The 18396-nt window shown below is 44.0% G+C and overlaps 1 protein-coding gene across 2 annotated transcripts in view; it reads right to left on the reverse strand.

Moving 5' to 3' along the window:
- Positions 1–16418, reverse strand: part of skap1 (src kinase associated phosphoprotein 1) — a 336434-nt gene extending 320016 nt beyond the window's left edge. Inside the window, exons 1-2 of one of the 2 annotated variants that reach the window (XM_052038694.1) lie at positions 16088–16373; positions 2821–2926 (exon numbers count right to left, since the gene is read on the reverse strand). In XM_052038694.1, the coding sequence (XP_051894654.1) occupies positions 2821–2926; positions 16088–16124 (143 nt within the window). In that variant the 5' untranslated portion in view covers positions 16125–16373. Of the gene's footprint in view, positions 1–2820; positions 2927–16087 lie in introns of both variants that reach the window. The other variant, XM_052038696.1, reaches the window with a different exon arrangement.
- Positions 16419–18396: the final 1978 nt, after the last annotated feature.

Raw genomic sequence — 18396 nt, forward strand, 5'->3', positions numbered from 1 at the left:
TCCTCCTGCCATAGGTGGCAGTGTCAGACGGGCTGTAACATGGGGACATTCACTTTGAGAGGAAAAGTTAAATGTAAATAAAAAGGAAGTTCTTTTTAAAAAATAGACTAATAAATGCTATTTGAAACCAGAGTCAGGGTGCCAGGTCACAGAAGGTTAACATGCAACTGCAGCAAATAGCAAGGCAAATGGTAAGCTGGCCTTCATTGCACTGAGATTGGTGTCAAAGATAAGGATGCATTGCTGCCTTTGGAAAGATCACACCAACAGTACAACACGATGTCCTGCTCCCTGGCCCAAGCAAGAATATGCATACCTTGGATGGGATACAGAAGTTCAATACTTGGAATAACAGGGCTGCCTTGAATGGATTGATCAAGTACAATGGGCTAATGCTGATTGCAATTCATTAGAATAAATGGTGGTAGCTTCAGAGCAGATGCCGCGAGACTTTCACTTTGATGAAGAACTAGGTGTTATTCTAACAGGACAGAAAGGAGACAGATGGGAGAAAACTTCTCCACACCAAGGGTTGCAAATCTTCGGAATTCCCTGCGTCAAGGGCTATGGGTGCTCAGCTACTGTGGATATTTCAGAGATGGAGGCACCACAGATTAGGGAAATCAAGGAATATAGAGACAGAAATTGATGTTGAATGTTTATTTCTCACTGAATAAAGGAAGGAGGTCTGTTAGGCCACCTTCTCTGTCAATTTCTGGCCCATTAGAATGACATCTAGGTCTTCAAAGTGAAACAGTCTCGCAGCATTCCGTCAATTTCACAATGCCCCTTCTGTTCTTTCAGCCTCTGAATGAACAGAAGCAAAAGGAGGAGGGTGCTGTCCCTCAAACCTGCCCCACCTTTCAATGGGATCACAGCCAACCTAATCTTGGTTTCAACTCCATTTTCCTGTCCATTTCCCCCATAACCCTCCACTCCCCAATAGTGCAAAATTTATCTCATCTCACTATTGAATGTATTCCATCACTTGACACCCGCAGCTCTCAGATATGGAGAATGCCAAAGATTTCCAATCCTCAGAAGAAATTCCTCCCCATCTGTCTGAAATGGTTGACCCCAATTCCAAAACTATTCCCAAGATTCTCCTCCAGGAGAAACATCTCTCAGTGTTCATCCCATCAAGCCCTCAGAAACTTGCTCATTTCAATTGGATCACTCCTCATCCTTTCACGTTACAATAAGTATCAACCCAACCTTTCCTCAAAAGGCAACCCCTTCATATGAGGGATCAACCAGGTGAACCTTACCTGAATTGCTTCCAAGCCAATCATGTCCCTCCTAATGCAGTACCCCAGACATGGTCTCACCAACAACACCTCCTGACTTTTATGCTCCATTCTCTTTGCAATAAAGGCAAACATTCTACTTGCCACCCTAATTAATTACACCTGCACTGTAACCACGTCTCACCTCAGAGGACACTAGTACCATCTGTACCACAACCAATGGACAACTTCGCACTCATACCAAACTAAACATGTCCTCATTTCACACACCTGTGATATTTCACTAAATTAGAGTCTCTGCATAAACAGATTGTTCAAGAGTGGCCACTGAGGTTTTACAACATTGAACCCAGATTGGGACATTGCTTTATGCGCAGAGCCTTGGTGTAGAATGGACATCTATTCAGGGAGCCAGATCACTGAGCAGAGTTCTGTCCAAATGAAGGAAGACTTGCTCCAATTATATTTACAACATAGCTCTGTATCCTTTTTACTTGGCATTGAATAAATTGAACCTTAACTGTAATATAGACTCTCGATCTTCACCCATTGCTACCTGACAGCTTAATATGTTTGTTGCCTATGGTTGCCATGGATAAACAGCCAACACTCTACATATCCTAACTGAACTTTATTTGACACTTTTCCCACATTGACATATTTTTTGATCTTTCTGTTCTTCAGCTGTCTCAAGTTGTCAACACACCCACTCCAGTTTAGCATTTGTTCGTATTTCACTCAGCAACGGCTGTCAAGAACAAATGTATTTAAACACAAGTGGCTGTCACTTCAATTGGAAGTTTTCTAACATGCCCAAGGGCAGTCACTAGTTTGGACCTGCCTACATCAACTGACAGGTGAGCAAGCGTGCGAGAACCAGAAAGAAAACGAGGAGAGCAAACTCAGAGAGAGCGATCAAGAGGAAGAGGGCAAGGGCAAGGGAAGACAAGGCTGTTCATTTTGCCTTCAGGCAGCTTGACTCGTGTGATGTGTGCTCGCACCATTAAATGGAATACAAAACCAGGTCTTTAAACTTATGTCAACAGGGACAAGACATTTCCAGTTTTGTAGGAGGAAAGTGGAAAGGGCCAGAAATACAAGTTATTCACAAAAGGAGAAGCTTACCCAGAGAGCAGTGAGAATGTGGAACTTGCTGGTGAAGATGGAAGCTGGTGAAGCACAGGAGGGAGAACGGTGTGGAAGGAAGGATCTGGTGATGAAGGATACAGAGGAAGGGTTGGAGGCTGGAATGGAGCCAGCCTGGATCAGTTGGACCAAATGGTCTGTTCCTCTGCTGTAGATTCAATGCAATTCACCAGAGGGCAGACAAGGATGAGAGACAGAGCAAGGATTCTCCAGCAGTTACACATCTTAACATTAAGGGATCTTTCCCTCCCTCTTTCTTTACTGCAGAGACACCTGGCATATTTGTGGTTCTGCTGTTACAAAAACAAATAGAGGTTGTGGCTCAACAGCACACCTGTAGCTTGAAGCCTGATACCAGAAGCTTTTTATATAGTGACAAGTTTTTAAAAAGGACACAGATTAGCTTATTGTGAATCATTGCACTTACCTGTACTTCACCTGACGGAAACCTTCCAGCAGAGCCTCTCTCTTATCTTTTGCTTTTTTGCTCAGTTTTTCTCCATGTAGAACCTCACCCACAAAATATTCTGCATCTGTCCATGGGAACGAGGGAGGAAGAGAGAGAATGAAAGATTTCTCATCATAATTTTATAGACCAACACAATATTTGTGTATAAAGCACTTTACAGCCACAGGAGCTGGTGAGGAGATGTCCTTACATGACAAAAAAAAATTGGTGATGTAGGTATTGAGAAGATAGTCTTGGCCAAGGATGATAATCAATGTTGATAAGATGGGAAGAGCAATTGCAGATATCATCACATCACACGTATCAGGCCTAAATGCTATTTGGGAGGACTAACAGCAGGAGAGACATGAATGGTAATGCCCTAGGGAGTACTGAGGAATAGTGAGACCTTGTTGGACGAGTTCATGGATCCCTGAAGGTGACAGCACAGGTAGATAGGGTGGTGAAGGCAACATATGGGATACAAATCTTCATTGGCCAAGGCACAGAAAAGGAGACAAGAGACTGCAGATGCTGGAAATCTGCAACAACACAATGGAGCTGGAAGAACTCAGCAGGTCAGGCAGCATCTGTGGAAGGAGATGGTCAGTCAGCATTCTAGGTTGACCCACAATATTAACTGTCCCCCTCTCTCCATAGATGCTACTTGATCCAATGAGTGTATTGCATAGAGTGAAAGAATAGACACGTTATGGCACAACTTAAAAGTCACAGCTGGAGTCTTGTGTACAGCTCTGATCACCACACTATTTTCCTTGGAGTGGAGACAGCAGAGGTGTGACCGGACAGGGGATATTGCAAAATTATGAGCAGCAAAGGCAGGAGAGATAGTAGGATACTTTCCTCCAATGCAGATGCATCTAAAAGTGAAAGGCACAAGGTTAGGGTAGTGGGTAAGAGGTTTAGAGCAGATGCAAGGTAGAATCTCCCATCCCCACAGGATGATTGAAATCTGGAATGCACTGCCCAAGTGAATGGTGGAGATAGGGACCCTCACCACAGTTAAGTATCCTGACAAGCACTTGAATTGCCAAAGCATAGAATACTGTGGACCAAGTGCTGGTAAATAAGATAAATATAGATGGATGCTTGATAGTCAGCATTGCCATGATGGGCTGAAGGGCCTGTTTCTGTGCTGTATGACTCCCTGACAGTTTATGCATTGCAAGTTCACACTAAGATGTTCGATGATACTGTTAGGTGGATCCAGCCTCTCCTGACACTGGGAACATGCATTCCCCTTTGTTATCAAAACTGTTCCATTAAATCTGCCCTTAACCCTCACTGCTACTGACTGATTGTGTCCCCAGAGGATATTAAAAAATAAGTGAGCATGCAGAACAGATATAAAGGCAAGTTATTCCTTACGAGTCCAGCAACTTGAAAAAAGAAAAGACAAAGAAAAAAAGTGATTTGGCATCCGATCAGATTAATAATTAAGTTGTGCTCTTTGAATAGTTTAATAAACTACCCATTTACTGATGCGAGTGCAGGTTTAGACAGATCAGAACCCCTGTGAGAGTCATTGCTTTAGATAATACATACCCTTGATATGCAATTAATCTCAATCACTTTCTTCTGTATGCAAGGCATGAAAATAAATTAAAGAGTATATATGTTTGCAATGATCTGTTAAACCAGCCAGAATCAAATGTAGAGACATGGTCCATGGCAGGCAAGGATAAAAGAGTATTTTTGTGATTTAAAACAAAATTGAACAAGTTGACTGCTACACTCTCCAGATGAACAAATAAACTATTTTCAAAAACCAAATCTACAGTCTCTGGAATCCTGAAATAAAAGCAGAAAATTCACAAATGATTGGGCCACACACATGGGTAGAGTAACAAAATTAACATTTCATTTTGCTGGACTTTCATTAGGACTTAGATGAATGAGAAATTAAACATGGTTTATGGTTGCAGAGAAGTGGGAGGGTATGGACTCTCCATCTTCACTCCCTTAAATTCTCTTTTCTTCCCTCCACCCCATTGACAGCCGACTTAACAGATTCTTCACTTCCAATTCCTTCCTTGTTCCAGTGAAAACCATTGACCTGAAACGTTAACTGTTTCTCCTTCCACAGATGCTGCATGACCATGTATATTGAAAGACCATTTAGATTTGGGAATGGCCCAGTTGAATTTTGATAACCTTGCAGTGGGTTTCCAGTCACACTTACAATACCAAACTCCAGCCTTCAAGAACAGGTTTCTCAAACTCCCAACAAGACGTCTGATCATGCAGCCATTAACCATGATATGGGAGGAATCCACAACTATTCTAATGCATCCTCCTCCCACGTCGTGACGACATTGTCCATTTTTCCTCTTTCAGGCGCTGTTTGGTATCCAGGTGAATTATTTGGTGTATGAACCTTTGCAGTGGGAATCATTGGGGCAGCAGACTCCGGGAAATCATGTCCTCACCTGCCATCTGCTCCAGCAGAGAGGACCTCCAACCACAGCCTCTATCTTCTCACATTAGGATTGGGGGGGGGTGGTGGGGGGGTGGGGGCAGCGGTTGGTGGGGGTAGAAGATTCTTGTTCTCCAGACCCTCATTAACAAGTTCAGTATCACTAGGGGATCAAACCCAAAACCTTCTGGTCTGAAATACCACTCTTGATTCAGTACTACATTTGCAATTTACGTTAGCAAGGGGTCACATTGTGCAACCCTGATCTCCAGGGCTGTGTGCAAAGTTGGCACACTCTCCTTGTGACCATGTGGGTGCCCCAAGGTGCTCAAGTTTCCTACCACATCACAAAGGCATGCAGCTTGGTTAATTAGTTACTCAATTCCCTTTAGTGTAGGTGGTCAATATGAAAATCAGGGTGGAGTTTATTGATATATGAGTGAGAATAAGTGGGGAGTGGGATTGATGGGATTTCTCTGAGAGCTGGCAGAGTCAATGGGCTGAATGGCCTCCTTCTTTGCAAGTAGGAAATATAAAGTCTGACACTAGACTGAACCCACAGAATATATTAAAACAACATCTTGACGGTAGCTCGTTCATTTAGCTGAGACTGGAGCATTAAAGCTTTGGTTGACAGCAGCACTATTGGAGAAGGAAGAGACATCAAAATCAAAGCCCCATCCAGTCTCAGATGAACATAAAAAATCCTATTTTTATTCTGGACTGCCATAAATGAGTTATTCCATCATTGAATCAATATTACAAAACAGTAATTCAAGTCCCTAGACGAGCATTTCAATTGCATAGCAGGCAAGTGGCCAAGTGGGATTATGGATGGGTGCCCACTGATCAGCATGGGTGCAGTGCGCTGAATGGCCTGTTTCTATGCTGTACGACTTTATGGTCATTACCACAATGTTATTTGTGGGAGCTTGCTATGCACAAGTTGGCTGGTGTGCTTCCAAGACCAATGGAACTGCATGTTGAAAGTTATTAACTGGTTGTAAAGAGCCTGGGCATGACAGCAGGACCTTCAGCCCACAGAGTCCGTGCCAACCATCAACACTAATCTGCCACCAATTCCATTTTGATCCCCTCCACATTCCCATCAACTCCACCTCCCACTACCCTCTCCGATTCTACCAATCACCCTCACGTTCAGGGAAAGTTACAATGGCCAAATTAACCTGCCAACCCACACATCCTTGGGATGTGGGAGGAAATCGGACCATCCAGAGGAAACCCACATAGACATGGGAAAAATGTGTAAACTCCACACAGAGCAGCAGAGGTCGGGATTGAACTCAAAGTCGCTGGAGCAGTGAGGTAGCATCTCTACAAATTGCACCACTGTTCCAACACACAAAAATGCTGGAGGAACTCAACAGGTTAGGCAGCATCTATGGAGGGAAATAAACAGTCAATGTTTCAGGTAGAGACCCTTCATCAGGGCTTGACCCGAAACATCGACTCTTTATTTCCCTGCGTAGATTTCCCTCCCTGAGTTCCTTCAGCATTTTGTGTGTTGCTCCAGATTCCCGCATCTGCAGAATCTGTCCTCCACAGTGGCTACCTTTTTTCCTTTCATTGTTGCATCCTGATTTCTCTTCTTTTCACTTATTTTGCAAGGAATTCAAACAGATGTACACCCTTCTAATTCACTGCACAAAATCCCCAACAACACAAGCCCTCTCCTATCCATTCCTCTTGCTCAGACCCTGTGCCATTTATTGAGAGGAGAGAACCTGCTCCAGCACGTTTAAACGTTTATATCCTGCCACATTTGCCAAGTACTTAATGTTCACTTCACTAAGCACAGATGAGCCACTTGAGAAAATTTTCACCCAATGTATACAAATTACTATCAAAAATAGGCTTTCGTATTCCATGATGTGTACTTTTTGGACCAAGTTGTGGAACGAATGACTAAATGGCTCCGGTACAACAATCTGCAAATCTGTTTTATTTTTAGTCGAAAATTTCAGGGCTAAATACGTATCCAGGCACAAATATCTCTTTGGTAAATGAAGCCGTGAGATTACCAAGTTTGAACAGAGACATGTTGAAAGCACTAAACGACAGCACTGTGGTTCAGTAGCTGGCTCATTGCCCTGCTCCAAACCCAGGTAAGATTGACAGGACGTTGCAAATGGGGAGCATTTTGAAAAGACATACACTGGAAGCTTTGAATTGTGACAGTTCTGCCAAGCTTTGCATCGCAGACAAGCTTGCTAGAAACTGCCTGTAATATTTACCATGTGGCTGTGGAGACAGTGTGTGTGGGGAGGGAGGTGGGGCAGAAAGATGGCAAATGGTGGGTGGTGGTGGTGAGCACCAGTAGATCACCAAAACTGGGTCAGTGGCTGAAAGCAAGTGCTACTTTTCCAAGCTTCAGCTATACCGTAGAAAACATCCTATCCAGATGTATCATGGCTTGGTACAGCAACTGCTCTGCCTGAGACCGCAAGAAACTGCAGAGTTGTGAACACAGCTCAGTCCATCACAGGAAACCAACCTCCCCTCCATGGGCACTGTTTACACTATTCACTGCCTTGGTAAAGCAGCCAACATAATCAAAGACCCCACCCACCTGTCGGGCAGAAAATACAAGAGCTTGAAAGCACGGAGCACCAAGGACAGCTTCTATCCCACCATTATAAGACTATTGAACAGACCTCTTGTATGAGGAGCTGGACTCGTAATCTCACAATCTACCTTGTTATGACCTTGGACCTTATCTGCCTGCACTGCACCTTCTCTGTAATTTTATTCTGCATTCTATCATTTCCCCTTATACTACCACAATGTACCGTTGTAATGAAATGATCTGAATGGATGGCATGTAAAACCTCAGTACATGTGACAATAATAAACCAATTTATTTTGTCCATGTTACTGGAGATAGAATATCAAATGTTGGCAGTGGAAGCAACCTAGAGAGCACTGTGGAAGCAGAAGGCTGTGCAGCAACTTGTGTGCCCTTATCTTCTGCTCATATTGGTCTGGGGTCCCCACATAGATCTTCAATTCCCAAATAATTGGGGCCTTGAATGAAAGATTTCTGTGGTTTACTTTAAGTGTAGATGGAAGAGTTCCTATGTTTCATATGCCCAAGTGTGGTTTGTACACATCTCTCCTGTACTTCATTGCCCTCTTGTCTGCATTAGGACCACTCTCTGGACTTAAAATTGGGTCAGGGAGTGGACCTTGTGAAGGATCAATCCTTCCTGTTAACTACTGCGTGTTCTGGCTAAGCAAGTCAAATTAATTGGCAAAGGAGAATAGAAAATGTGTTGGAGGATTATACACTGGTTGGGAACAGAACCTGCCCATCCCCCTACATTAAATCCACAGTTAAAAAATTCATAGATTCCATCAAGAGCATGGAAGCAAAGTTTCCCTCCTATTCATTGTTAGGCAGCAAACTGTCTACTCCACCATTCTCACACCAAAGTCATCAGGCAGCACTGCCATAGGAAGAATTCCAGCAAAGCATCCATCCTTTTAGGAATGAAAAACATGGCACACATATTTCCCCAGCACATCGTCACTGGAGAGTTCCTTAGTCAGAAGTCTGACAATGTGCTGTCTGATGTACACACTCCATAGGCTGGAAGGTGTCAAGGCCTTAGAAATTTTACCAGTGATGGGGGAACCATTGTTATCTGGAGAGATGAGAAAAGATAAGATCTTTAAGTTTGAGGGGACATTCAATGAAAGTGCACTGGTGTAGTCGTCAGTGGATACAAAGGCATGGCTGAAAATTTTCAACTGAATCAGGAGATGTGTCACAGAGGTACAAATAGAGTCTTTCTGATGGCACAGACGAGGGATGAAGCTCAACTACAAATCAAAAAAATGTCACCAAGGATGCAAGCTGTCTGGTTCAGGCAACTGCAAGGGAGAGAGATGGAGTCAATGGCTGGGGGATAAAGTTTGTGATGGAGAGTGAAGACAATGACTTTGGTTTCCCATTATTTAACTGGAGCAAGTGTCTGATTATCTACTGTTGAATGTTGTACAGTCTAATAGTGGAGGTGTCAGTGGAGATGTTATTGGCAGATGATGCCTTGCTTTTGAATAATGTTACAGAGTGGTAGCACAGAGATGAGAAATAGGACAGGGCTAAGGATGAATCCCTGGGCAGTGGTGTAGATATGGAAGGAGTAACTGGTTCCTCCTTGGCTATGATCAGATAGACAATCATGAGACTGCAGAGTCAATTGGATTACATTGGAAAGGCAGAGGAGGAGAGTGGATTACCATCAGCAGATCACATTGAACATTAGGATTTTGATCAAAGCCCTAATAGTATTACAACCCAAAACATTAGCTCTGTTTCTCTGGCCACAGATGCTGCCTGACCTACTGAATATTTCCGGCACATTCTGCTTTTATTTTAGATTTACTGCATCTGCAGTATTTCACCTTCCAATCACTTGCTTTCTCAGCAGTTAGGTGATACATGTCAGTGTGTCTGTGGTTAGGTGGTGGGCTGGGGAAAACTGTAGATGTGGAGGAGAAGTGAGCAGAACTAAATAAGAAAATGCACATAAATGGTTGATGGGACAAACTGTCATAGCGAAAGTAAAAAAATAAAGCAGTCACAAAACAACCTACACAAAAAGGCAGCAATTTTATCAGGCTGTCTGATTAGGTTAGATTCCTTTGGTGAACAAAGCCTCATAACCATCTGGTTAGCAAGCATTTCACTAACTAGCATTTTTTTTTCTAAATGAGTGCTTAGGTTATCTAGGCAGTGATGCATCAGACATCAACTGCACAAGCAGACCTTCCAGTAACAAATGAAAACTCACTTCAGAGTGAGAGAGACAACTGTCAACACATAGTAAATCTCCTGTCAGAATTAAATATATACAAAACATCCTCAAATTACCACAAATGAAAGATTATTGGTGCATGTGGCTTATCTGTCCCCCATCACGTTAATTTAGTGATTACTGAGAAAAAGAAATGACATACCTTCTGTGTAATAATGAAACTGTGTAAAGGACCCTTAAAAGTCACCAGGAAGTGACATGCCAATCAAAAATCAAGAATGAATACATTTTGCATCTTAAAATATTCCCAAAAGTAATACTGCAGCATTGTTTTAGAAGAAAGCATGTAATGTATGGGAGAACACTGTTCAGTTTGATGCTATGCTTCCTCCAGTAGACTTCAGAAACACTCAATGGGACTCGCAAAATGTTTGCTGTAACTGCAAGTTTTCGTCTGCGAATATTTCAGAGGCCTGTCTCGATATTTAAAGTCTGGCACTTGGGCTGTGCCTCTTGGGAGGTCAAAGCAAGAGAGATGGTCAGAACACAAGCATCATTCAGGAAATGAAAATCCAAAGACTGCAGATGCTGGGAGTCCAAAATAAAAAATCAATGCTGGAAACTTTCAGCAAGTCAGGCAGCATCTGAGGAGAGAGTAAGCAAGCTGATGTTTCAGGTCAAAGATCCTTCCATAAGACCATAAGATATAGGAGCAGAATTAAGCCAATCGGCCCATCAATTCTGCTCCACCATTCAATCATGGCAGATCTTTAACCCCATTCTCCTGTAACCCTTAACCCCCTTACCAATCAAGAACTTATCAATCTCTGCTTTAAGTACACCCAATGACCTGGCCTCCACAGCCCTCTGTGGCAACAAATTCCACAGATTCACCACCCTCTGGTGGAAGGAATTCCTCCTCATCTCAGTTTTAAAGGGATGTCCTTTTATTCCGAGGCTGTGCCCTTGGATCCTGGACTCCCCTACTATTGGAAACATCCTCTCCATCTAGGCCTCTCAGTATCCAGTAGGTTTCAAAGAGATCCCCCCACCATCCTTCTGAACTCCACTGAGTACAGGCCCAGAGACATCAAACGCTCCTCATACGTCAAGCCATTCATTCCCGGAACCATTCTTGTGAACCTCCTCTGGACCCTCTCCAGGTCCAGCACATCCTTCCATGGATACAGGGCCCAAAATTGCCCAAGATATTCCAATTTCCAGCACTTCCTGTTTTTATTACAGTACCATTCAAAATGTCACTTTTCCCAGAATGCAGCAGTGCCAGTACACAGGAAATGAAAGTTAAGTGGGCTGTGTTGTCAGCCCGTAACAGGGCTATGTTATCAGCCAGAAGGTGCTCACCACCAGCTTATGTCTCAGGGGAGGCAAAGGTGACCCCAAATTCTGTTCTCAGCACCATCCCAAAAAAAACCTCTCTCTGCCAATGAGGTTTCTCCCAAACCTCTTGCATTGCTTCCCCATGAGCATCTTTTGCCTCTTTTCACTGGGTTGTACTCATACCCAGGTCAGAAGGTTCAAGTCCCATTTCAGGAACTTCAGCATGGGAATGTGGGCTGGCATTCCAGTGCATGCATGAGTGCCACACTGTCAGTTGACTTTTTTTTAAGGTGAAATTTTACACCAAGGCTCAAGTGGTTCCTGACTTGCTGTAAAAGGATGTTACTTGTAGAAGAGCAGGGAGCTATCTCTACAACACAAAGTGCTGGAGTAACTCAGCGGGTCAGGCAGTGCCCATGAACTGAAATGGACAGTTGACGTTTCAAGTCGAGACCCTTCATCTAGACTGAAAGATAGAGGGGAGGTGGTCCATATAAAGAGGTGAGGGGAAGGGGTGGAGCAAGAGCTGGCAGGCGATAGGTGGATCCAGGTGAGGAGGGGAGCGTGGAGATAGCCACAAAGGCTGGGAGGTGATAGGCAGAGGAAACAAAGGACTGCAGATGCTAGGAGAGGAAGGTGAAGCATGGAACCAAATAAGGGAGGTGGGGTGGGCAAGGGGTCAAGTGGCATTTGTCAGTCAGGATCACCAAAAAAAGATTTTCTTGCATTAATACATTAAGTATTTGAAAGGCAATCAGCTTGGAATTTTAAACTCGGTTTTTCTCTCCGCAGATGCTGCCTGATCTGCTGAGTGTTTCATAGAGAGATACAGTACAGAAGCAGGCCCTCTGGCCCATCAAGTTCATACTGACCATCAGGCACCCATTTATACCAAATCCAACCTAACCCATTTTATTCTCCCCACATTCCCATCAACTCTCCTAAAATTCTACTCCTCAATTACACACCAGGGGCAACTTAACAGAGGCTAATTAACTTACCAACCTGCATATTTTTGGGATGTTGGGAGAAAATCAGAGCACTTGGAGGAAACCCACACAGTCACAGGCAGAACATGCAAACACCAGCAGGAGTCAGGGCTGAATCTGGGTCACTAGAGCTGTGAGGCAGCAGTTCTACTAGCCGTGCTACTGTGCCACCCTCTCCACACTGGTTTTTATTTCAACCTTTAGCAGTGTTTTAAGGTTCTGTACCGTGGGAAGAAGATTGCCTGGTCATTATCACATTTGTGTTTATATGAAAACTTGCCTGTACAAACTGGCTGTCATGTTGCCCACACTACAAAAATTACTACACTTCAAAAATCATTTTCTTGGCTGGGTCAAACATTGGGACAGTCATAAAAGACACCATAGCATATCCAGTGAGAGAACATGTTAAATTAGACTCAATTAGGGAAATAGCAAAAAAGTGCCCAGAGTCTGGCCATTGGACCAAGACCTCATTCCATTAAGATTTTGCAACAGATATCATACATTAAAAGAAATCATGCAAGGCATTTCCACTCCTCAGTGCAAGCATGTCATCCTCGATTCCAAGGGACTACACAAGGAGGAGAAGCAGCAAAAGAAAAAACAAGTGGCCTGGTTGGAAAGAATGGAGAGGAAAGAGGTCCACGTGTGCTCAGTGTTAAAAATTTATGCTAAGCTTGTCTGGAATGTTGCCAGAAAACACTCAATACAAAAACCTGGTTGAACAGTAACATTACCTGGATGAGTGCAGTAGGCAGAGGGATATTTTTCTGGATTTGGCTATGAGACTTACCCAGTGAACATCCCATGGAAAAGGCTCGGGTAGGGGTACTCCATTTCACTAGACAAAGATACTAAACCTGGTGTCAAATCTGGAACTGTCTTCCCCACCCATTCCATCTCCTCCCCCACATCTGCCCAAAAAAAACCTGAGGTGGAGGTCAACTCTAACTGGTGATCATTAATTTGGTTTAGGAATTACAGAACCCAGGCAGGTGAATGGTGTTAGGATACAGATGAACCATGATCTAACTGAATGGCAGAAGAACCTCAGGGGTGACTCCTGATGTACCCCAGCCACATTCACACTTCCTTAAGATTCTACCCAAGCACACCACAGTAATTTATCTCCTTGATTAGTGGCAGCATATCTATTATGTGGTTATTCAGAAAACCCTCATGCATCAGATGATGGATGATGAAAATCCACTTTCAGCCCATTTTTCTTCCTTTGATTTGCAGCAGCCATCATTTATTCATTTTTTTGTTAAGTTAAGAGCTGTCTGCTGCTTTGAATTGATTTGAAAGTCCCATCCAGGAAGTGCTTTAGACTCAGGTGGAGAAATCCTCAAAATATTGGCACCCTATCATGGACAATCCCCTTATCTTGCTTTATACCCCAGAAGCAGAAAGGTTAACAATCCCAAACTTAAGGAAAGACATCACTGTACCCCCAAAGTCAACCAACTACAAATAATGAATACTTGCAACACTCTGTGGTAAGGTATACTAGCATTGCAGGGAGTCCAAAACAGATTCACCAGGTTAATTCCTGGGATGAAAGAATTGGCTTATCACTAACAGCTAAAAAAGGTTATACCTATATTCTATGGAGCTTAGAGGAATGAAGGGCAATATTATTGAAACATATAGTTTGGGTTGTTTTCTCTGGAGCATTGGAAGCTGAAAGGAGACCTGATAGAAGCTTATAAAATTATGAGAGGCAGAGACGATCAGAATCTCCTTCCCCCAGGGTAGAAATGTCAAATATTAAAAGACATGCATTTAAGGTGGGGGGGGGGGTGTAGTTTAAGGGAGATGTGCGGGGCAAGTTTTTGTTTAAATACATATGCACAGAATGGTGGGTGCCTGGAACGGGCTGCCAGAGGTGGTGGAAGCAGATAGAATAGTGGTGTTTGAGAGGCCGTTAGATAGACATGTGAATATGCAGGAAATGGAGGGATATGAAGGCAGAAGAAATTTGGTTTAATTTGGCACAGACATAGTGGGCCAAAGAGCCTATTCCTGTGCAGTGCTGTACTGTACTGTTCCACATTCTATATGATTCCAAGGGAACATGTCAGGGTAAACGTTGAGATGTTTCCACTAGTGGGAAAGTCTGAAACGTGGGGAAAATAGTCTAGATAAAAGGAACAGTCAGTTAAAATAATAACAGTGAATCTCTGGAATTTTCTATTAGTGGGTGGGGGGGGTGGATCGCTAGAGGATGTGGATAAATTTTTGGAAGATCTGGACATTGAGAGTACAGAAGATTGAGAGCTGGGGTCTGGGTTTAGTATTCATCAGCCATGAATACTAAACGGCAGGGCAGGCTTAAGGGGCCAGGTGGCCTTCTCCTATTTTGTGTTGAGCCAATTAAATCCTTTGACCTCCCAAATGCATCAAAAGCATCAGTCCTCTGCCACTGTCCCGTCCCACCCCAAGTCAGGAGCTCATGGGCTGATGGGACAAATGCCTCCCTCGCCCCCCTCTGCAAACACACCGCTTCACAACAGTACCAACGCAGTTAAAGGAGGTCAGGCAGCATCTTCGGAGAACAGAGCTAATGTTTCAGGTCCACGCAATACAGGTTTGACATCTGATTAAGTCAGTAGCATTAGTTTGAGGACCCACCCTGGACATTCTCTCTTCTCCCCCTTTCCATCAGGCAGAAGATACAAAAGCTTGAAAGCATGCACCACCAGACTCAAGCACAGCTTCTATCCCACTGTTATAAGACTATCGAACAGACCTCTTGTACAACAAGAGGGACTCTTGACCTCTCTATCTACATCAGCATGGCCTTTGCACCATTTCTGCAACTGTAACACTATATTCTGTTATTGCTTTTCCCTTGTACTGCCCCAAGGTACTGATATGGGAAATGATCTGTATAAATGGTGTGCAGAACAAAGTTTTTCCCACTGTATTTTGGTACATGATAAACTATGTACCCAAACGGGGCCCTTTTCAGATTGCAGCTACATGCAAACCCTCAGCTACGAGGTGTCCCTGACAAGATGTCCTACTGCATTGTTACCATTTGGCACACGTTCCAGGGATCTTAACTTTTAAAGCTTAGTTCAAATCCCTCAAGCCTCTCCCCAACTATGTCACCAACCAGCACAAGAACCAGTCTCCTCCAATACTGACTTGCAAACCCAGTTTGAATTTCTCTACCATTTCCAATCACACCTTAAGCTGCCAACTCCCCACCCTCCTTCAGATCCAATTCTTTGGCCAAACCTCTGGTCATCTATCCTAACAGTTCCTTCTGAGTGTCAGATCTTGTATGATAGATATAGGGACGCCTTGGGGGTATTCTGCTGGGTTCATGCCAGAGGTTTGTGGGGGCATTTGGTCCCAGTCACTTGGTGGACGACCCAGTTCCCAGTATGAGAACTCTGACAGTGGATCCAACTGATTGGTTAAAATTGTGTTCATTTGTGCTGTTTTAAGGCAACTTTCAACTAAAGACACTGATTTGAATCTTTTTTTTAAACAGAAGAGGTGAAGGCAGTCGAAGATGAAGTCCAACCACCACGCGCACACACACACACACTCGAGTCGCAAATAAAACCGAAACCTTTCCAAAAAAGCAAACCAGACGTCAACCGCTGCCGGGATGAAACTGTTGGGGAATTGTAATTGGGAGCACTCATCTCCCTGAAGACAGAATGAAAACTCAACGCTACCTTCCAAAAGTCTCCTGATGTCTTCAGGAATGGCCATTGTTCAGTCCTGAGTGCCCGGCTCCAGCGGAGGCACGCTCGCTGGGTAACTACTACAATATAGCGGAAAGTAGACTGAGCGAGACAGATATTTGTATTAATAGAATGCGATGGAACTGTGATCGCACTCTCACTGATCTTTACAGCAGACTAGGTTAGAGATTCAGCTGTTTTTAAGTGCACTAGTGACCCTAGTCTATCGCAGGTGCATCAGCAGACATTTCACCAATGTGCACATTACCAATTAGTGAACCGGAATTGGCAGATGCAACTCCCTTACACACTACTGAACGACTTTTTCCCCTTAAAGGCACATCGTCTTCGTGAGAGATACATGTTCGGCCGAACATTTTTTTTGCCGCAAACAAATTTGGCAGAAACCCCAGTTTGCATTTTGCAGAATATCTTTACCTCTGCACACGAGGTCAGAGATGGAGGAGCGTGAATATCTCGGAGGGTTGTAGGAGTGGAGGAGGTTGAGAGGCCAAATCCACATTAGATAGGGTGGTAAAGAAGGCAAGCAGCATACTTACCGTCATCAGTTGGGGCACTAAGTGTAAAAGTTATGTGGCAGCTGTATACACCTGTGATTAGGCTACATTTGATGTACTTTCTGGTCCCTGCATTACAGGAAGGATGTGGAGGTTTTGGAGAAGGTGCAGAAGAGGTTCACCAGGATGTTGCCTGGATTAGAGAGAATTAGCTGTAAGGAGAGGTAGGCAGACCTGGGTTGTTTTCTCTGGAGCGTCAGAGGCTGAGGGGTGACCTGATAGAAGTTCATAGAATTAGGAGAAGCAAAGACAGAGTAGAAAGGGTCTTTTTCCTAAGGTGAAAATGTCAAATACTAGAGGGCGTAGGTTCAAGGTGAGAGGGAGAAAGTTTAAAGGAGATGTGGGGGGCAAGTTTTCTCATACAGAGAGTGGAAGGTGCCAGGAACACACTGTCAGGGGAGGTGGTGGAAGCAGAATCAATAGTGGTGTTTAAGACTCATTTAGACAGACACATGGGCACAAAGGGACCGGAGGGATATGGATCATGTGCAGGCAGATGGGATTAATTAGACTAGCATCATGGTCAGCACAGACATGGTGGGCCAAAGGGCCTGTTTCTGTGCTGTAACTGATCTATGTTCTCAGATTTGGTTCAAGGTCTTGCTGGGCCATGCGTTGATGTGTGAGGTAACCAGCACAGGTGGGAATGGCGTTTGAGTTCAGAAGTGGGAAGCAGAGCCCGGAATGAAATCATGTGTGTGGAGGGTGGGAGATGCAGGCTGACAGGAGAATTGGACAAGAATTGGAGAGATGCATCAACGTTGATTGAATTCCACCATTCATGTAGATGCACACAAGATAAAATACACAGGCTTGTGATAATGCTGGCAGCGAGCTCACGGTTCCACTTGAGGAACCAGTGATTGTCACATTGTGGTTGACCTTCTTCTTGAATCACCTGCTGCAGCATTTCTGTGAAAGATTAGATGATGGTGTCGGACTGGAAGCTTGACCAAGTAAGTTGGGTGGGTTTCCTCCCACAAGCAGGATACAGAACTTCATGATTGGAACAGAACAGCACAGGAACAGGCCCTTCGACCCATGGTGTATGTGCCATGCATGATGCCAAATAAAACGAGTCCCTTATGCCTGCACATATCCCTCCATTCCTTGAATATTCATGTGCCTATCTAAAAGCCTCTTGAATGTCACTGTCATATCTACTTTCACCACACCCCTGGCAGCCCGTTCCAGGCACCCACCTCTCTGCGTGTAAAGAATTTCCCTGCACATCTCTTGTAAACTTTCCCCCTCTTACCTTAAACCTATTCCCTCTAATATTTGACATTCTGACCCTGGGAAAAAGATTTCGACTCTCTACCCTACCTATGCCTCTCATAATTTTGTAAACTTCTGTCAGGTCTCCCCTCAGCCTCCGATGTTCCAGAGAAAACAGCCCAGGTTTGTCCAACCTCTCCTTATAGCTCATACCCTCTAATCTAGGCAGCATCCTGGTAAACCTCTTCTGCACCCTCTCCAAAGCCACCACATCCTTCCTGTAATGGGGTGATCAGAACTGCACGCAGAACTGCACCCCAAGTGTGGCCTAACCAAAGTTTTATACAACTGCAACATGTAGCAATGAAGACAAGCATGCCGTACGCCTTCATCACCACTCTATCTACTTGTGTTGCCAATTTCAGGGAGGTGTGGATTTGGACCCCAAGGTCCCTCTACACATCAGTGCTGTTAAGGGTCCTGCCATTAACTGTATACTTTCTT

Source organism: Pristis pectinata, chromosome 25, assembly GCF_009764475.1.
Source record: "Pristis pectinata isolate sPriPec2 chromosome 25, sPriPec2.1.pri, whole genome shotgun sequence".
NCBI lineage: Eukaryota > Metazoa > Chordata > Chondrichthyes > Rhinopristiformes > Pristidae > Pristis > Pristis pectinata.